Here is an 18,389-nt window from a genome sequence, read left to right as displayed (position 1 = left end):
CTTCTCAACTGGCCTACCTGGTTAAATAAAGGTGAAATAAAAAATAAAAAACTGTTCAGAGGAGACTGTGTGAATCAGGCCTTCATGGTCGAATTGCTGCAAAGAAACCACTACTAAAAGGACACCAATAATAAGAAGAGACTTTCTTGGGCCAAGTGGAAATCTGTCCTTTAGTCTGATGTGTCCAAAGTTGAGATTTGTGGTTCCAACCGCCGTGTCTTTGTGAGACGCAGAGTAGGTGAATGGATGATCTCCGCATGTGTGGTTCTCACCGTGAAGCATGGAGGAGAAGGTGTGATGGTGCTTTGCTGGTGACACTGTCTGAATTATTTAGAATTCAAGGCACACTTAACCAGCATGGCTACCACAGCATTCTGCAGTGGTATGCCATCCCATCTGGTTTGGGCTTAGTGGGAATATAATTTGTTTTTCAATAGGACAATTACCCAACACACCTCCAGGCTGTGTAAGTGCTATTTTACCAAGAAGGAGAGTGATGGAGTGCTGCATCAGATGACCTGGCCTCAACAATCACCCGACCTTAACCAAATTGAGATGGTTTGGGATGAGTTGGACCGCAGAGTGAAGGAAAAGCAGCCAACAAGTGCTCAGCATATGTGGGAACTCCTTCAAGACTGTTGGAAAAGCATTTCAGGTGAAGCTGGTTGAGAGAATGCCAAGAGTGTGCAAAGCTGTCATCAAGGCAAAGGGTGGCTACTTTGAAGAATCTCAAATATATTTAGATTTGTTTAACACTTTTTTGGTTACTACATGATTATTGGTTACCATGTTATTTCATAGTTGTGATGTCTATGTAGAAAATAGTAATCATAAAGAAAAACCCTTGAATGGGTAGGTGTTGTAAAACTTCTCATTAGAATGACAATGAACTAGTTACAGACATGGAGAAGTAGGCTGTGTGCATATGTGCACATGCGCGCACACAAGAATTTGCCTGTGTGTGTGAGAGAGCGACAGAGAGAGACTCCCGTGTGCTATATTCCCAGGCCCCAGATGTCTACAAATGATGTGGATTTTTGCGGCTGCTGCCAGTCTATGGCGTAACAGGAAGCCAGGTCGGGAGGTTGGGAATAGAGCTCCAAATATAGCCACAGTGGGAGAGATAAGGGAGGAGGCAGAGAGGGGTAGAAAGGAGGAGGAGCATATGAGAGAGGAGGAGGGGGAGAGAAGAGGAGGGACTAAGAGACAGGAAGTGACTCATCCGGGGGACATAGGGGGAGGGAAGACAAAAAAATAAAAGGAACTCATTTTTGAGGAGACGCAAAAATAGATAAAGTAGCAGAATGAGAGAGGTGGATGAGGACAAAGTGTTCTTAATCTCTCTATACTCTCTGGTCCTCTGGAGCTCAGTTGGTAGAGCATGGCGCTTGCTTTGCCAGGATAGTTGGTTTGATTCCCTGGACCACCCACATGTTAAAAACATGCATGCATGACTAAGTCACTTTGGATAAAAGCGTCTGCTAAATGGCATATATTAATATATCATTATTATTATTAAATCCCATCCTCTCTTCCAGAGAAGTAAAGTGTCACAAGATGTTGACCTTTGCTCTTTGCTGGAGATCTTACAACTCCAAAGCAAGATGTCACAGCATATATGTTGTTATTGCTTTTTAAGCTTGGTGTGGCTGTTATACAGTATGAATCTTATATCCACCTTAAGAGTCTCTCTATATCTCAGCATTTGACAGTACCTTTGGGTGTGTCCCAGTACACAAACGAGTCCACCAATGACCAGCCTTTGCGGTAGTAGGCTGCTGTCAGCTCCAGCCAATCGGCCTCCAGCGCGCTGACCACCTGACCCTTCCTGGACACACGCATGGACAGTGCCCCCTGGTGGTACTGACAGGCCAGAGCTTCCAGCGGAGCACAACCTGGTGCCCATGAGTGGAAGAACACCAGCAACCTTAGGTCTGAGATGGGGGGGGGGGGGGGGGGGGGGGGGGTGTAAGAGGTAGAGGGTCAGATCAAGAGAACAAGAAAGAAGGTGCAGAGACAACAGACATTGGCGGTCTATGTGAACTCTAACGTGAGCTCATCTCGCCCTACTTAGGACGAGGACGTCTCAGTCTGTATGGTTGTCTCTGTGGTGAGGAGTTGTGCCCAGCTTGGTGGGTGAGGGTTAGCTGACTGACATGCAGAGGCCTCTCCTACCCCAGGGCCATCAGTCAGTGTCTTCAACACAGAGTTCAACTGAACATCACTGACAGACCAGGGGAGAGGGCGATGAATAGTGTTGAAGGGAGAAACAAATCTAGGACTCCAGTGTGGCTGTGATGTGTTCAGCATTTTGAGGTTGTGTGACGTTAAGAGGAGATAGCAGATATAGCCCACATGTCAACATTGTTAAGGTGAGGGGACAGATGAGGAGAGAAGAGAAGCAGTCTCACGTTGCCATCCTTCCAAGTCGTGAGAAAGTGGAAGCCTGGGAGCTGAACAGAAGACGAGACACGGGAATAAAAGAGAAGAGAGAACTAGTATCTCACCAGGGCTGTAGGTAGGGCTGTGATCCTCCAGTTCTCCTTCTCCAGGAGGGGTACATGGAGGAGTGTGTGGGGGGGATTGATAGCCTCTCCTGGGGCTAGGCACCCTGCCGTTACTGCCCCCTCCTCCAGCCTGCTGGAGCACTGAGCCCACAAACCTCACTCCGCCCCTGGCACTACTGTTCACCCTGTCGATCAGTGCTCTAACAGTGTCGTCTGTCAGGGACTCCCCTGGGATAGGCCACTCCTCCACCCTCAGCACAGGAACACTGTGACACATGGACACCACCTGCTTACTAAGAGACAGAGGGAGGAGAGAACAGAAGAAAGGAGAACAGAACAGAGACACAGACGTTCAGTCATTGTACTGCAGGTTCAAACTGGTAATCACAAGCTGCATACAGGGCATTCATTCATCATTCATGTGTTTTGACTGTTAGCTACTCTGAGACTATAAAGCCATGTCTAATCTGTATGCATTGGCTTGGTAAATAGTATCTTGCTACAGAGCCCTGTCCAGCTGGAGAGTTCATACTTGATTTGTTTTTGTCAGTGTTTGCAGACAGAATTCATTATTTATTAATTGGCCATGCATGAGATGGCTACTACTTTCTAAACATAAAGCATAAACAACCATACTAAATAGGTAGTGTATATATATACACACACACACACACACACACACATTGTAGTATATGTATATTCAAATAAAATACACATTTTAATAATATGTAATATTACAGGTTTGATAATAACACAGAAGGTACCATGTGTGAGATTCTGAGGCCCTATTGGCCTTGAGAGAGCTGTTGTTGTCAGGGTACATTTCTACCCAATGGCAACCCCTGCAGCTCAGAGCCCCACAAAACATACTCTCCAGGAGTCTCCCCCTAACCCCTCCCCCTTAAACAGCAGTCTGACCTCCCACTGAAGTTGCATTAAATATGCAGCTACATCATCTATCATTCATCTACAGTATTTACCAGGTTGGATGGGTTAAGGCTGGGTAGCTTGTTCCAATGCTGAGCTCAGATTAAGGGATGGGTGGGAGGGTTATGGGTTGTGGCGGCCCCTGGCCTAGGCACAGATCTAAGGTAAGTTTTGTGCTTTACCTCCCAAATGGTTCAAACTGATTCTAGAACGGGGCAATTCTACCTGAAGCGGCTGTCTGTGTGTGTGTGTATGTGCCTCCAGGCATGCATGCTTGTGTGTCTGGTACCTGGGTCGTGGGCGGGCCAGGATGGCTCGGTAGAGCAGGCTGAAGGGCAGGGAACGTGTGCGTCCAACAGAGAGAATGATGGGATGCAGAGTGGTGAGGACATAGCCCTGGGTGTAGTAGGGCTGCAGGGCCTGGGACAGCTCGCACAGAGAGGACACATACTGCACCGTGGGGCGACTACCTGAAGGGGGAGGGGAGGAGAGGAGAAAGAAAAACAAAGGAAGTGGAGAGGAGGGGAGATGAGACATGGGGAGGATGAGGAGAAGAACAGAGGGGGAAAAGGGGCAAGGAGCAGTAAATAAGGAAGATAAAAGAGAAGGAGAAAGAGGAACACAGTGAGTCAATAAAATCACTAGAAACTCCTGCATTAAGAAAAAAGAGGAAGGAGGAGTTGAGGCTAGCAGCATGACATCTGTCTTCCTCTGTCTGTAGTCTAACCCCAGAGGTTAAGTCTGTCCTGAACTGAACATCAATCAGATCTTCTTGTCTGTCTGTCTGTGTGTCATATAATCTCTTTAGCAGGCGATAAGGAGATAAGAGGGGAAATGCTGAGGTATTCACACAGAGAGAAAGTGGAGAGTAGAAGGCCAGTCTGGAGACTCTGGACTGTCCCATAAGCAGACAGTTTACTGTAGCAGACAGACACTCTTATGCAGAGCGACTTAATCATTAAATAATGCTGCCAGTCTCACACTAGCAGCACATCACTTCACAAACTCTTCTCATGATGTACAGCTAACAGTTCCAAAATAAGACATCTCCTCTTGCTATGCTGATCAGACTGTTCATCCAGTGGTTTCTCTTACACCACCAGTAACCCTGACAACCCTAACCCAAGGCAGGCCCTGATGAGAGGACACCACCATAGAACCCCCAGTAACCCTGACAACCCTAACCCAGGGCAGGCCCTGATGAGAGGACACCACCATAGAACCACCAGTAACCCTGACAACCCTAACCCAGGGCAGGCCCTGATGAGAGGACACCACCATAGAACCACCAGTAACCCTGACAACCATAACCCATGAGGACACCACCATAGAACCACCAGTAACCCTGACAACCCTAACCCAGGGCAGGCCCTGATGAGAGGACACCACCATAGAACCCCCAGTAACCCTGACAACCCTAACCCAGGGCAGGCCCTGATGAGAGGACACCACCATAGAACCACCAGTAACCCTGACAACCCTAACCCAGGGCAGGCCCTGATGAGAGGACACCACCATAGAACCACCAGTAACCCTGACAACCCTAACCCATGAGGACACCACCATAGAACCACCAGTAACCCTGACAACCCTAACCCAGGGCAGGCCCTGATGAGAGGACACCACCATAGAACCACCAGTAACCCTGACAACCCTAACCCATGAGGACACCACCATAGAACCACCAGTAACCCTGACAACCCTAACCCAGGGCAGGCCCTGATGAGAGGACACCACCATAGAACCCCCAGTAACCCTGACAACCCTAACCCAGGGCAGGCCCTGATGAGAGGACACCACCATAGAACCACCAGTAACCCTGACAACCCTAACCCAGGGCAGGCCCTGATGAGAGGACACCACCATAGAACCACCAGTAACCCTGACAACCCTAACCCATGAGGACACCACCATAGAACCACCAGTAACCCTGACAACCCTAACCCAGGGCAGGCCCTGATGAGAGGACACCACCATAGAACCACCAGTAACCCTGACAACCCTAACCCAGGGCAGGCCCTGATGAGAGGACACCACCATAGAACCACCAGTAACCCTGACAACGCTAACCCAAGGCAGGCCCTGATGAGAGGACACCACCATAGAACCACCAGTAACCCTGACAACCCTAACCCAAGGCAGGCCCTGATGAGAGGACACCACCATCGAACCACCAGTAACCCTGACAACCCTAACCCAAGGCAGGCCCTGATGAGAGGACACCACCATAGAACCACCAGTAACCCTGACAACCCTAACCCAAGGCAGGCCCTGATGAGAGGACACCACCATAGAACCACCACCACCACATACTCTGCTATATATACACACACTGTAGCTTACCAGCTACCTCTCTAGCTGTGGTGATGTTAATGTGGTAGTGCCTCGCTAACATTGGTATTCTAGGGGTGTTGCATTAAGTTCGGACTGAAGTCATGTGTTACCGGGGTTCTTTTTTTGGTTTCGGTTGGTTTGCAGTGTTGTTGCAGGGCGGCAGGTAGCCTAGCGGGTTAGAGCGTTGGGCCTGTAACCGAAAGGTTGGCGGTTTGAATATCCACGCCGACAAGGTGAAAAATCCATTAGGGTTGCCATTGAGCAACCCTAATTAACTATAGCTGACCCTGTAAAACAACATTTCACTGCAGCTATCCGGTGTATGTGACAATAAAACATATGTTGGTGCTGCTGGATAGTTGTCTGTGTTGAGGGGGCATTGTGTTAAGGTTTGTTGATAACATGTGACTAGTCTGTCTGGTGGAGTTGTTTTCTATAGTTTTCTCACGACTCTGTCTGGAGACCTATAGCATCACCATACATCCTGTGTTCACAAAGAGGGTCTGTTCACAGGGCTGGCTCGGTGCCGGAGACATACACTCACACCCGAAAGTAAACAATCACAGTCAAGCATGCATGTAAGCACACAAAAACAAACACCAAATCCCATTTTTAGACATAAAAACATGCTCCACACATTCCAACTGACGGCAAACAAGCTCATCATATATTTACACACATTCACACACAAAACACACTCCCACTCAAATCTCATACACACCCTCTCTCCCACATAAACACCTCTGGAACGGAGATAATAACAGCTTGTTACTGGAATTTCTGCCATGTGAATTTGGCAGGGCCTGGTTGAATTTGGCTATGGTTTAAAACATCCTGGCAAGTCCAGGTCGTAGTGAAATCTCTAGACGGGTGGGTGGCCAGGGAAGCAGTGGACGAGAAGCTTTTGAACTGGTGGTGTCTCTGTCATCTCAGCATTTGTGTCTGAGTGTGTGTGTCTGTTGGGTCCCACCTGAGCAACGAAAATGACATTTTCACCAAAAGCTCCCTAGAGGAGCTCAACGCCAGGCTATTAATCCAGTCTCTCTCTCACACACACACACACACACACACACACACGTCTCTCTCGCCTGGGCTCTTTTGTCCCTCTCCATCTCCCTTCTTTCAGCCACCTCACACCCCCTCCCATCACCACGGCTCACCCTTGTCAACCCACACACTGAGCCCTCTGTTCTCTACTGTGTGTGAGAAAAAGAGAGGAGAGGGGGAGCACAGGAGGGGGAAGAGAGAGGGGCCGACTGTGGAAAGAATGAGGGAAATGGGGAGAAATTAGAGGAGGAAGGAGATACCAAGTGTGCCTCAAAAAAGGGGTTTACAAGAAAGATTTTATGAGCCAGAAAGCTTGTGTGTGAAAAGGAAGCTTGTATAAAAGTGAGGAAGAGGGAAAGAAAGCTGGCAAAAGAAGAAAGGTGAGTAAAGAAGAGAAAGAAGGAGGGTAGAAGGAGACTTAAGGAAATTGAGAGGAAAGAGAGAAAGGGATGCTGGATTCCAAATATAGGCATTTCCATTGAAAAGGACCCATGAGTACCAATATGTGAAGTTCATAGGAACATATCAAATTGGGTATCAAATGAAATCTAAGAGTCCATATTTTGGGGAATTTAAGGCATACAATTGTTTTTCACCAATTTTCCAAAATGTGCCATAAGTTAAGGCATTGATTTCTGGATAAATAGATGAAGAAATAAAATCTACCAGAAAAAGTCTTAAAATGTATCAGAAATACATCAAAACACAATGTTGATGTGAAGGACCCCTACTAGAATTACCCCCCCCCCCCCCAACAAAAATCAGTAACATAATTACTGCAACTGAATTGGCTATAATTACCTAAATCTTCAGGAAATGTTGGTAATTAACAGAAAATCAAACGGAATTTAGGTAATTTCTACTTTTTTTTCTCCACCTTTATTTAACCAGGTAGGCAAGTTGAGAACAAGTTCTCATTTACAATTGCTTCTTAAAGAAAAACTAACAGGTCTGTGAGAGCCGGAATTCTTACTCTTTGGTAGGTGATCAAATACTTATGTCATGCAATAAAATGCAAATTGAATTACTTAAAAATCATACAAATGGGATTTTCTGGATTTTTGTTTTAGATTCCGTCTCTCACAGTTGAAGTGTACCTATGATAAAAAATTACAGACCTCTACATGCTTTGTAAGTAGGAAAGCCTGCAAAATCGGCAGTGTATCAAATACTTGTTCTCCCAACTGTATTAATGTATTATACCTGTGTCTATACATGAGTTTCTAATAGATAGACCATATGGTTCAAGAGAAAATAGCCTACTCAACAGCATCTAATCAACGATGGCATTATTTTCTATTAACTCTTCCAACTGTGTTCACAACGGACACCAGTTTGACGTTTAAACATTGACACCAAATACAATGCCTATAGAATATCTTCACATTTTATTGTGTTACGAAGTGGGATTAAAATGGATTTAATTGTCATTTTTTGTCAACAATCTGCACAAAATAATCTGTAATGTCAATGTGGACTAATAAATCAACAAAAAATACTAATATATATTGATTAGATAAGTATTCACCTCCCCCCGAGTCAATACATGTTAGAAACACCTTTGGCACCAATTACAGCTGTGAGTCTTTCTGGGTAAAGCTCATAAAAGCTTTGCACACCTGCATTGTGCACTATTTGCCCATTATTCTTTTTAAAATTCTTCAAGCTCTGTCAAGTTGTTGGGGATCATGGCAAGACAGCAATTTTCTAGTATTGCCATAGATTTTCAAGCATTGCCATAGATTTTCAAGCAGATTCAAGTCAAAAATGTAACTTGGCCAATCAGTAACATTCACTGCCTTCATGGTAAGCAACTCCAGTGTAGATTTGGCTTTGTGTTGCAGGTTATTATCCTGATGAAAGGTGAATTGCTCTTCCAGTGTCTGGCTTAAAGCAGACTGAAGCAGGTTTTCCTCAAGTATTCTTTTCATCATAGATCAATTTTTCATCATAAAAAACTCCCCAGTCTTTGCCGATTATCAATAAGTGCATCGATGACGTCGTCCCCACAGTGACCGTACCTACATATCCCAACCAGAAGCCATGGACTACAGGCAACATCTGCACCAAGCTAAAGGCTAGAGCTGCCACTTTCAAGGAGCGGGACACTAATCCGGACGCTTATAAGAAATCCCACTATGCCCTCAGACGAACCATCAAACACAGGACTAAGATTGTATCCTACTACACTGGCTCTGACATTTGTTGGATGTGGCAGGGTTTGCAGACTATTACGGACTACAAAAGGGAAACCCAGCCTTTAGCTGCCCAGTGATGGGAGCCAACCAGACGGGATAAATGCCTTTTATGCTCGCTTGGAGACCAGCAACACTGAAGCATGCAGGAGAGCACCAGCTGTTTTGGATGACAGTGTGATCATGCTCTCCGTAGCCAATGTGAGCAAAACCTTTAAACAGGTCAACATTCACAAGGCCAGATGGATTACCAGGACGTGTACTCTGAGCATGCATGGAGCAACTGGCAAGTGTCTTCAACTACATTTTCAACCTCTCCCTGACCGAGTCTGTAATACCTACATGTTTCAAGCAGACCACCATAATCCCTGTGCCCAAGAAAGTGAACGCAACCTGCGTGTGTTGCGTTCAACACCATAGTGCCTACAATGCTCATCACTAAGCTAAGGACCCTGGGACTAAATACCTCCCTCTGCAACTGGATCCTGGACTTCCTGACAGGCCGCCCCCAGGTGGTAAGGGTAGGCAATAACACATTTGCCACGCTGATCCTCAACGCGGGGGCCTCTCAGGGGTGCGTGCTTAGTCCCCTTCTGTACTCCCTGTTGACTGCATGGCCAAGTACGACTCCAACACCATCATCAAGTTCGCGGACAACAAATTCTACCGAATGTGGAAATCTTTCTTTATCTATTTCGAGAGTGAAATTTCCCTCTACTCCACAGTAAACTCCCTACCTAAGCTTTGTTTTTAATTGATCTACCTTTGTGAGTGTTTAACATTAGCCTGTCTTATTATTATATTTTTTCTATTCGTTTTGAAGACTAGCCATGTTTTTTTAGTGCACTTTGTTGTTTCTAATTTAAGTTTTGTTATGAAAGTATTACTTAAGTATTTTTTTTTTTTTTTTTTGCATAGGCATATACATTCCTACCTCATTCAAAAAGCATGTTCCCATGGTATATCGAATATATAAAATCCCATGTGCAATGTACTGTAATTCAAGCATTGTTTACTGTAATTGAAAAAAAAAAAAAAAAAGAGTTTAAAAAAAATATTTAAAAGTTTGCTGACAACAACGGTGATAGGCCTGATCAGCAAAGATGAGACAGCCTATAGGGAGGAGGTCAGAGACCTGGCAATGTGGTGCCAGGACAACAATCTATCCCTCAACGTGAGCAAGACAAAGGAGATGATCGTGGACTACAGGAAAAGGAGGGCCGAACACGCCCCCCTTCATATTTACGGGTTTGTAATGGAGCGGGTCGAGAGTTAAGTTCCTTGGTGTCCACATCAACAAACTGTCATGGTCCAAACACACCGTGAAGACGCCTCACAAGTCCTCAACTGGCAGCTTCATTAAATAGTACCCACAAAACACCAGTCTCAACGTCAACAGTGAAGAGGCTACTCCGAGATGCTGGTCTTCTAGGCAGAGTTCCTCTGTCCAGTGTCTGTGTTCTTTTGCCCGTCTTAATATTTTATTTTTATTGGCCAGTCTGAGATAAGGCTTTTTCTTTGCAACTCTGCATAGTAGGCCAGCATCCCGGAGTCGCATCTTCACTGTTGATGTTGAGACTGGTGTTTTTCTTTTAAAAACAAGGACATTTCTAAGTGACCTCAAACTTCTGAACGGTAATGTACATGTACAAATTACCTCGACTAACCTGTACCTCACACATTGACTCGGTACTGGTACCCCCTGTATATAGCCTCACTATTGTTATTTTATTGTGTTACTTTTTACAATTATTTTATTTAGTTTATTTAGTAAATATTTTCCAAACTCTATTTTCTTAACTGCATTATGGGTTAAGGGCTTGTAAGTAAGCATTTCATGGTAAGGTCTACACCAGTTGTATTCGGCGCATGTGACAAATAAACGTATCATTTGATTTCATGCAGTCACCACCATGCTTGAAAATAAGGAGGCAGTTACTCAGTGATGTGTTGTGTTGGATTTGCCCCTAACACAAGGCTTTGCATTTAGGCCAAAAAGTGTGTTGTCTTGCCATGTTTTTTGCAGTATTATTTTAGTGCCGTGTTGCATACATATGCATGTTTTGTAATATTTTTATTCCGTATATTTGTTATTCTTCTTTTCACTCTGTAATTTACGTCATTATTGTGGAGTTAATACAATGTTGTTGATCCATCCTCAGTTCTCCCTTCACAGCCATTGAACTCAGTTTTAAAACTTCTCATGAGCTTAGTTCAACTGTTACACCCCATCAGAACCCAAAATAGATGCTTGTTTTACTTCAATGTTTGTTTTCAGACACAGTATAGCCTAAAAAAATGCTTAGAAGTATAATATTGATATCATGGCTGGTCAGTCCTTGGATCCATAGCTCTGGCTATGAATTTGAGAGTGGTTACATTTTTCCAACCTCATCCCTAACACTTTATTGTTTCAACTGCTGATTGCCACTTTAAAGATATATTCAATGTCTGATTTGTTATTGTTACCCATCTACCAATCATTGCTCTTCTTTATGAGGTTTTATGAAGCTCATTGGTCTTTGTAGTTGAATCTGTGCTTGAAATTCAATACTTGACTGAGGGACCGTACAGATGTACAGTATCTATGGGGGACAGAGGCGGGGGTAGTCATTCAAAAATCATGTCAACCCCTATTAATACATAGAGTCCACAGATCTTATGTGATTTGTCACGCCAAATTGTACTTCTGAACTAATTTGGGCTTGCCTTAACAAAGGGGGAGAATACTTATGCAACAACTATATTTTAGTTATTTAGTTTATTACATTTGTAAAAAATTTAATATATAAAAAAATAATCTAAACAATATTCACTGTGACACCATGGAGTATTTTTTTTTACAACTAAATATTATATTTCCATTCCACTTTAAAATGCAACAAAATGCCCCCAAAAAGTGGGTGTAGACACTAATGTACAGTGCCTTATTGACCTAGTAAAAATAAATAGGTGTAGAAAAAGAAAAGGGGATTTCATGTTGAAACCCTTACATTAAACACCATTGGAATTCACTAAGTTGATGGTTTATCTTTAGGTTAAAATTTTTAAGCTTTGTCATTCTATATTTTTGTATCTTTTTTAATGATTTCACATATGTTACATGTAATAAGTCCACACAGAGGACCAGAGTGTGTTACAGAACCCTGTGACAATCTGATGTGCCCAAAAGGGCCACTAGATGTATTGTGATAGATTACATCAAATCTTTGAAAGATGCCAAAATTCTGGTAGTTTACTGGTAAGCTTCAAAATGTTCCAATAATATACCATCCCATTGCAATCCTAGCTACAATGGGAAATCAAAATGCTCACAAACCACAGTTGGGTCACCTGCCTCTATTTCCAGTTAATGTCACCTCTCCCAGCTCCTACTGACACCTACCCATGAGCCCCCTCGCTTTCCATTTACTTTAACCAGCATCCTCACCCATTGAGCACCGACCAACACCGGATGTCCATGGATGTTAAAAAGTAGTTTGGTCAGTTCACCAGGGCCTTGATGTTAACATCCACAGACTGTACAGTGACTAGAGCACCGTAGAGTGCATTATAATAGTGAGTAGAGCACCGTAGAGTGCATTATAATAGTGAGTAGAGCACAGTACAGTAGTAACTAGAGCACCGTAGAGTACATTATAATAGTGAGTAGAGCACAGTACAGTAGTAACTAGAGCACCGTAGAGTACATTATAATAGTGAGTAGAGCACAGTACAGTAGTAACTAGAGCACCGTAGAGTACATTATAATAGTGACTATAGCACCGTAGAGTACATTATAATAGTGAGTAGAGCACAGTACAGTAGTAACTAGAGCACCGTAGAGTACATTATAATAGTGACTAGAGCACCGTAGAGTACATTATAATAGTGAGTAGAGCACCGTAGAGTACATTATAATAGTGAGTGATACATGAGGAGAATGCATTTCTCCTCATAATTATGCATTTCTGTGTAGTACAGACCAGGGACCCATGATGTAATTCCGTTACTGTAATTCTGTTACCAGGTGTAAATCCACTTCACTTCAATAACCAAAAGAGATTTTTCAAAGTGAAGATGCCATGCTTTAGCTGACACCCCAGTCTTTCTGCAGACATCTTTGAATCTTAAGTCGGAACGGATATTTAACAGAGTTTTTGGAAAAACGTGGTCACCTGAGGGAGATTTCATCATAATTCCTTTAACAAAGTTTCCATCTGCAGTGGAAATTGTTAAAAGTAGTCCTTGTGCACATACACTGAACAAAAATACAAACACAACATGTAAAGTGTTGGTCCACATGAGCTGAAATAAAAGATCCCAGAAATGTTCCATACGCACAAAAAGCTTATTTCTCTCAAATTGAGCATTTCTCCTTTGCCAAGATAATCCACCCACCTGACAGGTGTGGCATATGAAGAAGCTGATTAAACAGAGGTGCACCTTGTGCTGGGGCCAATAAAATGTGCATTCTGTTCACATAACAAAGCTACAGATGTCTCAAGTTTTGAGGACTTGTGCAATTGGCATGCTGACTGCAGGAATGTCCACCAAAACTGTTGCGAGAATTTCTCTACCATAAGCCACCTCCGTCGTTTTAGAGAATTTGGTAGCGCGTCCAACCGGCCTCAGAACCGCAGACCACATGTACGGTGCCGTGTGGCTTGCTGATGTCAACGTTGTGAACAAAGTGTCCCATGGTGGCGGTGGGGTTATGGTGTGGGCAGGGATAAGCTATGGACAACAAACACAATTGCATTTTATCGATGGCAATTTGAATGCACAGAAATCCTGTAACGAGATCCTGAGGCTCATTGTGAAGCCCTTTTTTTTTTTAAGGTATCTGTGACCAACAGATGCATATCTGTATTCCCAGTCATGTGAAATCCATAGATTAGGGCCTAATGAATTAATTTCAATTGACTGATTTCCTTATATGAACTGTAACTCAGTAAAATCTTTGAAATTATAGCATTTATATGTTTGTTCAATATAGTTGTATCGTTTTTTTCAACTTTAAAATCAATGTTTTTAAATCAAGTGAACAAAAAAATTATTCAAAGTGTAATCCTGTTACTGTGGAATTCAGTGGCGGTTGGTGCCATTTTAGATTAGGGAGGACAATATATATTTTTTTAGGATTATGGCTTTATTTCTATTACAGCATATTGGATGAATTATTCATATTCCATTAACCCAGCTCAATGTAATGTTGATAGATTTAGGCTACTACATTTTCCCTACACTCATCATGAGGTTGCTACAACGTAGCCTACGAATTAAAGTTTACAATGTAGGTGCACAGGTCGAGAGATTTTTTTTTAAATAATCAAAATGACAGACAGTGAGACATTCAATACCGCTTTACACATTCTTGCCTGCATCTAGCTGATCTAGGGTATAATCATTAGTCCAAATTGTTGCTGTTTAAGAAGCGTTTGTCAACACAATTAGCAAAACGAATACACCCTTGTTCATCCACAAACACGGTTCACGTTCAGCCACATACAAACAACATGATCACCTTGCTCCTTGTATAATTCCTTCTCAAATCTACGTGCTATCCTTCTCTCACCTTTCCCCTTCACTTGTGGACTTCAGTGCACAACACAACAGCTGTCTGTGACCAGACAAAAAAAAAAAAACTTTCCAAGCCAAACCTTCATACCATAACCGCTACACACAGCCTACATCGTTGTCACCACATTAGCTAACGTCATAGTCAACATAGTGACTAAAACTAACATGTTAGTAAACCCGCTACAATCATTCAGTAGTGTACAGCAAGCAGTTTAGCAGTTAAACCAGCAAGGCCCAGTTGACAATACATTACTATAACCAAAAGCTTACCTTGACTTGCAGTGTTGGATAGCCATAGCTAACATAGTATCCATCTCTGTTTGAGCTGGTGTTTGAGTAAGCTAAACCAGCTAGCTGCATTTGTTAGCTAAGTAAGTGAAAACATTTTTTTTTAGCTAGCTCTCTCTCGCTTCTCCTTCATTTTTTAAGAAACTAATTTGTTAAAAACTGTTCAACTATTGTCTTTCTCTCTCTCTTTGAGTTAGCTACTCACCACATTTTATGCACTGACGTGCTAGCTACAGTGCCTTGCGAAAGTATTCGGGCCCCCTTGAACTTTGCGACCTTTTGCCACATTTCAGGCTTCAAACAAAGATATAAAACTGTATTTTTTTGTGAAGAATCAACAACAAGTGGGACACAATCATGAAGTGGAACGACATTTATTGGATATTTCAAACTTTTTTAACAAATCAAAAACTGAAAAATTGGCCGTGCAAAATTATTCAGCCCCCTTAAGTTAATACTTTGTAGCGCCACCTTTTGCTGCGATTACAGCTGTAAGTCGCTTGGGGTATGTCTCTATCAGTTTTGCACATCGAGAGACTGACATTTTTTCCCATTCCTCCTTGCAAAACAGCTCGAGCTCAGTGAGGTTGGATGGAGAGCATTTGTGAACAGCAGTTTTCAGTTCTTTCCACAGATTCTCGATTGGATTCAGGTCTGGACTTTGACTTGGCCATTCTAACACCTGGATATGTTTATTTTTGAACCATTCCATTGTAGATTTTGCTTTATGTTTTGGATCATTGTCTTGTTGGAAGACAAATCTCCGTCCCAGTCTCAGGTCTTTTGCAGACTCCATCAGGTTTTCTTCCAGAATGGTCCTGTATTTGGCTCCATCCATCTTCCCATCAATTTTAACCATCTTCCCTGTCCCTGCTGAAGAAAAGCAGGCCCAAACCATGATGCTGCCACCACCATGTTTGACAGTGGGGATGGTGTGTTCAGCTGTGTTGCTTTTACGCCAAACATAACGTTTTGCATTGTTGCCAAAAAGTTCAATTTTGGTTTCATCTGACCAGAGCACCTTCTTCCACATGTTTGGTGTGTCTCCCAGGTGGCTTGTGGCAAACTTTAAACAACACTTTTTATGGATATCTTTAAGAAATGGCTTTCTTCTTGCCACTCTTCCATAAAGGTCAGATTTGTGCAATATACGACTGATTGTTGTCCTATGGACAGTCTCCCACCTCAGCTGTAGATCTCTGCAGTTCATCCAGAGTGATCATGGGCCTCTTGGTTGCATCTCTGATCAGTCTTCTCCTTGTATGAGCTGAAAGTTTAGAGGGACGGCCAGGTCTTGGTAGATTTGCAGTGGTCTGATACTCCTTCCATTTCAATATTATCGCTTGCACAGTGCTCCTTGGGATGTTTAAAGCTTGGGAAATATTTTTGTATCCAAATCCGGCTTTAAACTTCTTCACAACAATATCTCGGTCCTGTCTGGTGTGTTCCTTGTTCTTCATGATGCTCTCTGCGCTTTTAACGGACCTCTGAGACTATCACAGTGCAGGTGCATTTATACGGAGACTTGATTACACACAGGTGGATTGTATTTATCATCATTAGTCATTTAGGTCAACATTGGATCATTCAGAGATCCTCACTGAACTTCTGGAGAGAGTTTGCTGCACTGAAAGTAAAGGGGCTGAATAATTTTGCACGCCCAATTTTTCAGTTTTTGATTTGTTAAAAAAGTTTGAAATATCCAATAAATGTCGTTCCACTTCATGATTGTGTCCCACTTGTTGTTGATTCTTCACAAAAAAATACAGTTTTATATCTTTATGTTTGAAGCCTGAAATGTGGCAAAAGGTCGCAAAGTTCAAGGGGGCCGAATACTTTCGCAAGGCACTGTAGCTGTAGCTTATGCTTTCAGTTCTAGATTCATTCTCTGATCCTTTGATTGGGTGTACAACATGACCGTTCATGCTGCAAGAGCTCCAATAGATTGGAGGACGTCCTCTGGAAGTTGGAATAATTATTGTGTAAGTCTATGGAAGGGGGTGAGAACCATGAGCCTCCTAGGTTTTATATTGTACCCCAGAGGAGGACAGAAACTAGCTGTCCTCCAGCTACACCATGGTGTTGCCCCAGAGAGTGCTATTGAGGCTACTGTCGAACTTCACTGCAAAACAGTGTGTTTTAATAAATTATTTGGCGACGTGAATATATTTAATGGTTTTAATGTTTGTCCTCCCCTTCCTCTGCTGAGGAGCCACCACTGGTGAAATTGCCCGTACACTACAAGAATAAACATGAGAGGACAGAGTGTGTAGATCTCATGTAAAGTGGAAAGGATTATCCTAATATGATTACCAAGGCACCATCTCTGTTAACAAATCATTACATTAGCTAAATACTATACTATACAATCTGGACCCTCTCTTTCTAAAATTATCTTCCGAAATTGTTGCAACCCCTATCTATACCCGGCTAGACAATCTGGACCCTCTCTTTCTAAAATGATCTGCCGAAATTGTTGCAACCCCTATTACTAGCATGTTCAACCTCTCTTTCGTATCGTCTAAGATCCCTAAAGATTGGAAAGCTGTCGCTGTCATCCCCCTCTTCAAAGGGGATGACACTCTAGGCCCAAACTGCTACAGACCTACAGTATATCTATCCTACCCTGCCTTTCTAAGGTCTTCGAAAGCCAAGTGAACAAACAGATTACCAACCATTTCGAATCCCACCGTACCTTCTCCGCTATGCAATCTGGTTTCAGAGCTGGTCTCAGAGCTGGCCACACTCAAGGTCCTAAACGACATCATAACCGCCATCGATGAGACATTACTGTGTAGCCGTATTCATCGACCTGGCCAAGGCTTTCGACCCTGTCAATCACCACAATCTTATTGGCAGACTCGACAGCCTTTGTTTCTCAAATGATTGCCTCGCCTGGTTTACCAACTACTCTCTGATAGAGTTCAGTGTGTCAAATCGGAGGGCCTGTTGTCCGGACCTCTGGCAGTCTCTATGGGGGTGCCACAGGGTTCAATTCTCGGGCAGACTCTCTTCTCTGTATACATCAATGATGTCGCTCTTGCTGCTGGTGATTCTTCCTAAGTATACTTCTGGCCCCTCTTTGGACACTGTGTTTACTAACGTCCAGACGAGTTTCAATGCCATACAACTCTCCTTCTGTGGCCTCCAACTGCTCTTAAATGCAAGTAAAACTAAATGCATGCTATTCAATCGATCACTGCCGCACCTGCCCGCCCGTCCAGCATTACTACTCTGGACAGCTCGGACTTAGAATATGTGGACAACTACAAATACCTAGGTGTCTGGTTAGACTGTAAACTCTCCTTCCAGACTCACATTAAGCATCTCCAATCCAAAATTAAATCTAGAATCGGCTTCCTATATCGCAACAAAGCATCCTTCACTCATGCTGCCAAACATACCCTCGTAAAACTGACCATCCTACCGATCCTCAACTTCGGCGATGTCATCTATAAAATAGCCTCCAACACTCTGCTCAACAAATTGGATGCAGTCTATCACAGTGCCATTAGTTTCGTCATCAAAG

General features: G+C 43.2%; 1 protein-coding gene across 2 annotated transcripts in view; it reads right to left on the bottom strand.

Annotated features, from left to right (window-relative positions):
* rftn2 (raftlin family member 2) overlaps nucleotides 1-18,389 on the bottom strand; it is a 37,618-nt gene that overhangs the window by 13,216 nt on the left and 6,013 nt on the right. For both annotated transcript variants that reach the window (XM_021597403.2, XM_021597404.2), the window contains exons 2-4: nucleotides 3,724-3,904; nucleotides 2,508-2,800; nucleotides 1,716-1,934 (exon numbers count right to left, since the gene is read on the bottom strand). In XM_021597403.2, coding sequence (XP_021453078.2) covers nucleotides 1,716-1,934; nucleotides 2,508-2,800; nucleotides 3,724-3,904 — 693 coding nt within the window. The remainder of the gene's footprint in view (nucleotides 1-1,715; nucleotides 1,935-2,507; nucleotides 2,801-3,723; nucleotides 3,905-18,389) is intronic.

The sequence above is a fragment of the Oncorhynchus mykiss genome, chromosome 3, assembly GCF_013265735.2.
Source record: "Oncorhynchus mykiss isolate Arlee chromosome 3, USDA_OmykA_1.1, whole genome shotgun sequence".
NCBI lineage: Eukaryota > Metazoa > Chordata > Actinopteri > Salmoniformes > Salmonidae > Oncorhynchus > Oncorhynchus mykiss.
The sequence above is the reverse complement of the archived record's forward strand: the minus strand, read 5'-3'. Positions and strand labels throughout refer to the sequence as shown.